Source organism: Triticum dicoccoides, chromosome 2B, assembly GCF_002162155.2.
Source record: "Triticum dicoccoides isolate Atlit2015 ecotype Zavitan chromosome 2B, WEW_v2.0, whole genome shotgun sequence".
Classification (NCBI taxonomy): Eukaryota; Viridiplantae; Streptophyta; class Magnoliopsida; order Poales; family Poaceae; genus Triticum; species Triticum dicoccoides.
In genome coordinates, this window is record NC_041383.1 from 810,047,248 (window position 1) to 810,056,617 (window position 9,370).

A 9,370-nucleotide genomic window follows, 5' to 3' on the forward strand; every position below is an offset into this window, starting at 1 on the left:
GCGGGAGGGAAAGGGAGTAATGTTTGGGAAGTTTTGCTCGCGGGAGCAACGCGGGAGGGACTTCAACCGTGCTGATGGGCAACGGTTCAAATGCTTTTGAACCGTTGCCCATCAGCATGGTTGAAGTCCCTGCGGTTTGATGACACAAAACATGGAAATATCACCGCATACATGCACATTAGCACCCGTGTCAATCAACCAATCAGGAGAATAACATACTGAAAGAATAGTGGAAAATATACCAAACCCAACATCCTTCATGTCAATGTCTCCAATGACAACATTAGAGGTATTGCTGCCTTTTCCAAGATGATGCTTGTCAAAACGATTAGGGTAACTAGGAACCCAATGATCAGGATCTCCGCACACATGACAAACACCTTTCTTCTTGTCATTCTTCTTCTTGAAGTTGGTGTGCTGTATATCCTTGTTCTTCCCATCAAACTTTGCTTTACCATCAAACTTGCCCTTGTTCTTGAACTTGTGGGACTGGGAGTTTTTCTTCTGTACCAGATTGGCACTAGATCCTCCCTCAATACCTCAAGCACGTGTGTCTTTTTCTCTCGCCTTTTCTTCCACATCAAGAGTACCAATGAGATCCGGGATGGAAAACTCATGCCTCTTAAGCTTCAGTAAGGTAGCAAAGTTCCTCCACGAAGGAGGAAGCTTAGTGATGATGCCTCCGGCAACAAACTTGTTTGGTAACACAATTGAAGTGCTCAAGTTCTCTAGCAAATGACTGTATCTCGTGAGCTTGCTCAACCACAGAGCGGTCATCAGTTATCTTGTAGTCATAGAATTATTCCATGATGTACAGCTCAGTGCCGGCATCCGAGACATCAAACTTGGCCTCGAGTGCGTCCCACATATCTTTTCCATTATCAATTGACACATAAGAATCAACTATGTTCTCACCAAGAACACTCAAGAGAGCAGCCTTAAACAGGGTATCCATTTTCTGAAAAGCTTGCTCCTATTGAGCATCAATCTCTCCTTCAGGTCCGCCAAGAGTGGCATCATAGCAACTCATGGTTTGGATGCATAAGACGGCTCTCACGCGCCACCTCTTATAGTGCACACCTTCAAACATAGGAGGCCTCATGGATGCAACAAAACCACTTGGGGTAAATTGCCTATTATAAGGGTTTTGAATTTTTGGAAATATAAGCAATTTACCATATGATTTTATTAACAGAAATAGTAGATAAAACATGACTCTCATAGTAGAGATGAAACAAGTCATGCAATCTAAAGAAAAGAAAGCAAATGGCATGTGTACATATGAACTAGAAGAGAACATATGCAGAATAGAGGCTAGAACAAGAAACTGAGGCAAGATCTTAAATAGAAAGAACACGAAGACATACGGAACAGCGGCAGAAGCACTGGTCTTGGGTTCAGTGTCCTCGCCAGCTAAGTCGCCAAAGAGGTTGTCGACGTTGGGGAAGAAGTTGATGTCAGGGAAGTAGTCGTCGGAATCCGGAGCGTCCGGAGCGCTCCCAAAAACCTTATCACCCTTGACTCAAAGCGGTAGGGTGTCAATCTGGGAGCGAAGGAGCGCGCGTGAATGTCCCTCTTGTTCTCATGCTCATACATGTGGAGAAACATCCTCTCTTATAAGGAGGTCCAACTCCCATCAAACTGGCAATGTGGGACTAAATTTTAGTCCACCTTTTTCCTTGTACGAATGGGCTGCGTGGGCCTTTAGGATTTATTAGGAATCCTGAAACTGCTATTGGGCTGGCCCAAAATAGACAAAATTTTAGCAATAGAGGGGCGCTCCGAAGAAGAGAAGAGGAACATAGGGCGGGATATACAAAAATAAGTGGATGCACGAGACGGGACGGGCATTTTATTGATAGTAATTATTAATGTACGATTGTGTACATCGCATTGATGTAGATGTCTATTTTTTTTTTGTTTATTTAAAAATCCTCATAGTTTGGACTGTACCGGGTTAATTCACATTTGATGGTCTGGCCAAATGATCGACTTAGCTGACAGCCATGATGCTTCAGCTAAGTATGATATGCAGACCGGACAGAAATAGTACTCGACTTTATCCATTGCCATGCCACGAAATGTTCAAACTTGCAATTGGAGGGCCCTCGTGCCGTTTTAGCTAATTACAAAGCTCGTCGCCTTGAGGGTTCCGCCGGGGCACCCCTTGTAGCGTGGCCCCTCGACCTTAAGTCCATCGAAGCACGTAAGCAACCTCGATTGCAGTCGTCCTCGTCCTCGTCCTCGTCCTCGTCTTCGTCATCATCTTCGTCTTCCTCCTTCTCAGGCCTTGACTCTGCTGGACTGGCGTGGCGTGTCCGAACTTCGATTGATTGTTCCGAGGTTTAATCTTTTCCTCTGTCGACTCCACTCCATCCTGCAGTTTGCTGTGCCTGATTAGTTACTGCTTGTTGGTGAACTAACAACCGTTGAGCAGTTAGCTTTAGCGATTGCCGCATGCTTAATACCAAGGGGCTTTGGTTTGTTTTGCCTCCTTTTAGGCTTTGTTCGGTTTGGTGGGGGATCGAAAAGGATTGAAGAGGATTAAATCTTTTGTAAGTCAAAATAACCATCAATTCTTTCCAACACAAACCCCTAATCATGTAGAGGAGGATCAACCAAAACATGACCTTATTGAGATTGTTTCAATATTTAGGTCCTGCTGCATCTCTCGCATGTTCTAGAGAGCAAAAAGGCAGGTTCTCCTTCAACTTATTCCAACAGCGAGATCAGCCTCAAATTAGGACTTAGAAAGTTGCAAATAAGCTCGGTGTCTGTACACCCTCTATCCAGTTCGTTTGTGTTTGTCTTATGATAAATGGGTAAAACCTTTTTTGTTTCCCCCAAACAAAAGAAACATTTGAACCTAAAACTTTTCAGGTCAATGGCAGATGAGTTCTACAGTGTGCAAAAATGTTTTTTGATTCTTTGGTGCATCAGAAATATGAAAAAGAGGAAACATTATTCTAAATTTCTGCACACAAAAATCACAAAAAATTCTGCACACTGTAGTACTCCCTCTGTAAATAAATATAAGAGCGTTTAGATCACTAAAAGGAGTGATCTAAACATTCTTATATTTGTTTACAGAGGGAGTACTTGTGTTTTGTTGACTTGCAAAGTTCAAACTTCATATGTTGTTTTGTTGGGTACAAACACAAAGAGTTTCTGTAGTGCCAGAGCACGGAACTTGATGCAAAGTTGGATGGCCCAGATAGAAGGTGCACAGAAAAGTGGCGACAATGATTCGAGACCTTGAGGGAATACATATATTTTTAATGTTAGAAAATTAATTAGCTAGTTATGTTGAGTGTTTTAATACTGTTCGGAGGCAGTTCACAAAGTTGTACTTGTAGGTAATTAATGATGTTAACGATGCTTTTCGTTCAAGCAGTACAGTCCAGTAAATTGCTACATCCTTGGGATAATGTCGACACACAAGTTGATCGTGGAGGTGGCAAGTGCTCAAGATTTGTTTCCTAAGTATGGGAAAGGTTCTGTGAGTGCCTATGTCAAGCTTAAATTTGGTGGTCAGCGTTTTTGCACGACCGTCAAGCTGAAGGATCTAAACCCAGTGTGGAACGAACGCTTCTGCTTTCACTTGTCTGATCCGTCGCATCTTCCCGAGCTTTCTCTTGAAGCATGTGTCTACTTTTTTTCGAAAAGAAGGAAAACCCTCAGTGAAGCATGTGTCTGCTATGTCAACAAACCTGTTGAAGGCTCCAGGTCCTTGCTTGGCAAGGTTAGAATTGCTGGGACCTCATTCGTGCCCTTCTCAGATGCTGTTGTTATGCCTTATCCACTGAATAAGCACCAGATGTTCTCGCGTGTCAAAGGGACATTGGCTCTGAAAGTATATACCACTGATGACCCACACATTGCAGCTTCAAACACGCTTGGGATGATCAATAGTTCTAATAATATGGAAAGCATATTACAGGATCAGAGTTCAAGACCACATAGTATACCACTGCAACATTTGAAAGAAATCACAAATAACTTCTCTGAAGATCGAATACTTGGACATGGTGGTATTGGTGTGGTATATAAGGTAAGATTATAGTCTACTGTTGTGTGTATTGCTTTGTCAAACTTACCTTTGTCTACCTTTCAAACATATGGAACTATAGTTGACCCAAAAAGGCATATCCATACATAGAAATTAATACAAGATAAGCTTTGACCAGGGGGTGCTGCATAATGGGGAAATGATTGCTGTGAAGAAGATTGTATCGTCATTAATGCCAGGCCCACAGAAGCAATTTGAGAATGAAGTTTATCATCTTATGATCGTTAGGAACCCCAATATAGTGCGATGTGTAGGCTACTGCTATGAAATAAAGAATGCGTGTTTGGAGTACAATGGAAAATATATTTTTGCAGAGATGGCGGAAAGGTTGCTTTGCTTGGAGTATCTACCCAAAGGAAGCCTCGACAAGTATCTATCAGGTACTACATTCAATATGGGATGTTGTTTCTCTTTTTAATATCTGTTTGAGACTGTAGTTTTTGAACTTTGAGCATAGATAATAAAAAGCATATTTTACATATAGTGAGAACACAGTAAAATTTATGGTAGCATATTTTGGTTACAATGCAGATGAATCTTCTGGACTTGAATGGAGCACACGTTACAAAATAATCATGGGGATTTGCAATGGTTTGCGTCACCTTCATGAGCAAAATGATAAACCTATTGTACACTTGGACCTAAAACCTGCCAACATAATGCTCGATGATAGTATGGAGCCAAAAATTATAGACTTCGGTCTATCAAGACTGCTTGACAAAGAACAAACTATTTGCACTTCATCTCGTGATGGAACATTGTGAGTTGATGTAATGCATTACCTTTTCTTTTTCGTAAGAAAGATATGTTCCATTTACATTCACATTAACAATTCAAGTTTATGTTCGTGATGCGATTCAGTGGTTACATGGCACCAGAATTCCTACACAGCGGTACAATTACACGAAAGTCAGACATATTTAGTTTGGGTGTAATAATCTTCGAGATAATAACGGGACGGAGGGATTACGTGGATGTTACTCCAAATTCTTCATATGAATTTATTGAGGATGTAAGAAAATTTTGTTTCACATTTAAGATATAGATCCTTTTCTAAAGAGATGATGTTGCACGTTACATTTTCATGCTCATATTTTAGATATTTGTTCTGATTTGACAGACACTTAAGAAATGGAGAAATACACTAGAGAGAGCACCCGGATATAGGTCCTTAGAAATAGAATGCCAACAGATAAAAAGATGCATTCAGGTAGCTCTAATCTGCATGAACTTTGAGCGTGCAGAAAGGCCTCGAATAATGAAAATTATCAGTATGCTTCAAGGTCTGGAAAGTATTGACTTTGACGTTACAAATGTGGAGACATCATCTAGACTTTTTGGAAGTACGGGTTAGTATCAAGTTTTAAAATAAATTTAGTACTCAATAAATTGATTGGTTTGCTTTCCATGTATTATTGTAATGTACTTATTCATGCTTTCTGCAGATTTTGGTATGCCGAAAAATTTGACAAAGTTAAGTTGCCAAGAGCTTCAAATAGCTCATAGAGATTTTAGCAACATTGTTGGCTCTGTAGTCTGCAAAGGAACAATCAAGGATGGGCCTGAGGTTTCTATTATACCATTATGTGCCCGTGAAGATCATTGGACTAGCCAATATGAACTTTTATACCAAAAGAAGGTAGCTTTCTACAGTAATATAGAGCAAAGATTTTTTTTTGTCTGGACTTGTCAAGAAACTAAATGGAGAATCATTTAGGTTATTGATTTGGCAATGTTAAAGCATGAGAACATAGCAAAGTTTATGGGTTATTGCAGAGAAAGTGACCCATTTTACAGGATGGTTGTCTTTGAATGCACATCAAATGGGACCCTATATGAGCACCTACACCGTAAGGCAGCCTCTTTTGTGTATAGTTATATTCTGCCAAATTATTGCATTTTACATGGGTCGTAAACTTGATCTCGATAGTTTTTTCCTTTAGATGGGAAAGCAGCTCAATTATCTTGGGACAGACGAATGAAAATAGCCACCGGTATTGCCAAAGGTTTAAGGTATTTGCACAGTGAGCTGCAACCTCCATCCACTATATCGAAGCTGAACTCCAAGTCAGTTTATGTTACAGAAGATTTTACTCCCAAGGTACATATGCGTGTATTTCATTAATCTTCCTCGCAAGCTTATTTTTCAAGTGCATATACTATCTAACTTGGTGTATTGACCATTTTACTTTCCCGTGGTTGTTTTCAGCTGGTTGATTTTGAATGCTGGAAAACAATGTTTTCCAAGCATTCGAAGACGCTCGGCCACTCAAATAATGAATCCTCTTTCCCTGGTCACCTGGACTTTTTGAAGGACAAGCCTAGTGAAGTCCAATGCAATTCATTTGCTTTTGGAGTGATTTTGCTGGAGATCATTAGTGGACGGCTTCCTTACTGCAAGGACAATGGATATTTGGTTCACTGGGTGAGCCGATATGAATTTCCCCAACCTCAAAGATCATAGATAACATGAAATGAAATGTTGAAACAACCTCTTATTGCACTTGTAGCGAAAGTTGAAACTGCTCAGTCTGATTACCTACATATTTTTGTAGGCTATCAAGTACCTCCAGCAGCCCAAGGAGATTAGTAAGCTGGTCGACCCGGAGCTGACCAACGTGAGACCTGATCACCTTGCTGTGATCTGCGGTGTGGTGAGACGGTGCCTCGAACCCCTCCGTTCCCAGAGACCATCATTGCAGACCATCGCAGGGGATCTAGAGAATGGCATTTGCCTATCCTCAACTCTAATGGCCGGCAAACACGGAGGCGTCACCACTGCCCCCCATCACATTCACCACACAAACTGTCCAACACAATCAAACGCAGAACATGGTGCAACATCATGTCAGGAAGGGGACAGCACTGCATCTCTGAGCCCCCACACGACTAAGCCACACGGAATTGCATGGCGGCCAAGCATTCTGCGATCTGAGATAAACCCAAAACGCCGGCTCGCCAACTTTAGCAAGCGATTTATAAATAGAGCCAAGGAGGTGGAGAAGGCAGCGTGCAAGAAATCAGTATTAGCTTTGACGAAAATATACAGTAGATCCAGGTGAGGCGTGTACTACAATGAGAACGTGAGCTCCACCCATGCCAGGGAGGACTCCTTGAGGATGTCAGCCACTGAGAGGTCGATGCCGGTCTCCAGGCCCCCCACAATGATCTACATCGACGGCCGCTTGGCCGGGTTGGGGTCGATGCACTGGCTCACCGTGCCGCAGATCACCGATAGGTCCTGGTTCGCACGTTTGTCGGCTCTCCAATCTCTTCAGGCTGCTGGAGATGCTTTATGGCCTGCAAAAAATGTGGTGAAGCAGAACGAGCAGTTTGAACTTTCTTGTTAAGGACCTCTTCAGTTGGTGATAGATTGTTTCTACGGTTCATTTTACTTCTATGAAATTTTGAGTAAGACATTTGCTGCGAATGACCTCATTATAGTGAAGTTATGGTTTCGTGCGTCCTTGGACTTTTTTTTCAAACCATGTAGGAGAGCTGCATGTCACAACTACAGAAAGAAGAAAGGGCAGCACCTCATAATACAAACGACCAACAGCCCCATAATACAAACGACCGAAAAACAATAGTCTACAAAACAATGGAAACAAGACAACAGAAAAGAGAAACAATCGTAGTCCGGCCAGAACTAAGAGAGCATTTCTAACCGGTCCTTTAAAAACCTTTAGAGGAGTAAAATATTGGTTTTACTCCTTTATAAAACGCACCTAGCCAATCCCTTATCTCCTTGGAGTAAAAGTTTTACTCCACGGCCACCCCGACACTCAAATATACTCAATCACCTATCCATGGAGTAAAAAAAAATCCCCTCCTCCCTCGATCATCTTTCTCGCCTGCTCGGCTGCATCCACTTTGGCGCAACCCTCCTTGCCTCCGCCAGCCACCACGCATCACTGCCCACACCCCGCAGCTCCGTCGACCTTCGGCCGTCAAATTCTGGTAAGATTCTGACGATCTTTTTCCCTTTCCATCGACTTCGGCCATGGCGGCGCTCCTCATCGTTCCTAGCCTGGCGGCGCTCCTCCCGTCGTCCCCGGCCATGAGTAAAGGTGCAACAGGGCGGAGGAACACCCACATAGAGAAGTGGCCCCCAGCCGCCATCGTTCATTTTGATGAATTCTTGCGTTCCTAACCACACTGTTGCCGGACTAGGAGAAGGATGAAAAGAGTAACCCATTTAGACGAAGAAACACCCAAGCCATTGCTCATGGAGGAATAATTTTTCCCACTTTGTCGCACACACTTACGTCGCGAGCGGTGAGATTCTATCAAATTACTTTTACAAAACATCCATCCTAGGTCCTAGCTAGCCATGAATATCATCGAGTGGCGAGAAGTTGTCGTTGGACGTGTGGAAGGAGGAAGAAGGAAGAAGAAAGAAGAAGAGGGAAAGAGGCTTCCATGTGGAGTCTAGCTCGCTTCAGGAGTTAAGTTTAGGCGCTCGGCTAGAAACCTTAGCGGAGAAAATATAAGGAGTTAAAGAATAAACTCCATATAAAGGCCTAAATTATTTATATACCACTTGAAAGTCCCGTCTCTTGTTTTATCTAACAGCCTCCTTATGGTTGCTTAGGATGGATTGGCACAGCCGGCAGAACTCACGCGAGCGAGAGCACCTGTCCAAGGTTCAGAATGCGCTGGAGTCAGTGTACTAAGTACTTGCTTGCTCGCTTATATCTATTCCAAGCTTGAGGAAAATAATTAAGTTTTGCCGGCACTCACATCTCCCACTCGGTGTGTGGTATGACCTGCAGGCCGGACAGAAAAAGTAGTACCCGACTTTATCCATTGCCAATTTGCCATGCCACGAAACCATCAAACTTGCCCACGATTGGAAAGTTATCTTGCCGTTTAAGCTAAATTACAAGCTCTTCACATTGGGACCTCCGCCCGGCCGGCTCCTTAAAATTAACCCTGCCGAAGCACACGGCATTCTTCCTTCGCAGTCATATCATTGACGTGGTGTTCCTCCTTCCTCCTTCCTCCTTCCTCCTCCTACTGCCTCAACCTGCTCTAACGGACTGGCCGGCGCATCGTATCCGAACTTCCATCCAAGGTTTAATCTTTTCCTCTAACTCAAGATATTCCTTGGCCCGCCATTTGCTACTGCTTGTTGGAAAAATATTTGCGGTCTACTGCTCCAAAACCATGTCTAAGGTACTGCTCCACCCTACGTGGGAATATGCTCCAGCTGTCGCATTTCTTCAAAACATCGACCTCACTCACTGAGTAGATCGGATTATTGCTTTTTTAGTGGGATTATTTTTTCACTTCTGCTTC

The 9,370-nt window shown here is 42.8% G+C and overlaps 1 protein-coding gene across 1 annotated transcript; it reads left to right on the plus strand.

Moving 5' to 3' along the window:
- The first annotated feature begins 3,922 nt into the window (after window positions 1-3,922).
- On the plus strand, window positions 3,923-7,419 carry LOC119361523 (probable receptor-like protein kinase At5g18500). The gene is made up of 10 exons (XM_037626688.1): window positions 3,923-4,051; window positions 4,188-4,449; window positions 4,601-4,829; window positions 4,931-5,081; window positions 5,190-5,418; window positions 5,515-5,636; window positions 6,000-6,170; window positions 6,279-6,494; window positions 6,625-6,723; window positions 7,348-7,419. The coding sequence occupies exons 1-10, from the start codon at window positions 3,923-3,925 to the stop codon at window positions 7,417-7,419; spliced, it is 1,680 nt and encodes a 559-aa protein (XP_037482585.1).
- Window positions 7,420-9,370: the final 1,951 nt, after the last annotated feature.

Coding starts and splice junctions, on each gene's coding strand:
- LOC119361523 (XM_037626688.1), top strand. CDS start 3,923: ATGGAAAGCATATTACAGGATCAGAGTTCAAGACCACATAGTATACCA. Junction 4,052..4,187: donor GTATTGGTGTGGTATATAAG/GTAAGATTATAG, acceptor AGCTTTGACCAG/GGGGTGCTGCATAATGGGGA. Junction 6,724..7,347: donor TTGCTGTGATCTGCGGTGTG/GTGAGACGGTGC, acceptor CAATCTCTTCAG/GCTGCTGGAGATGCTTTATG.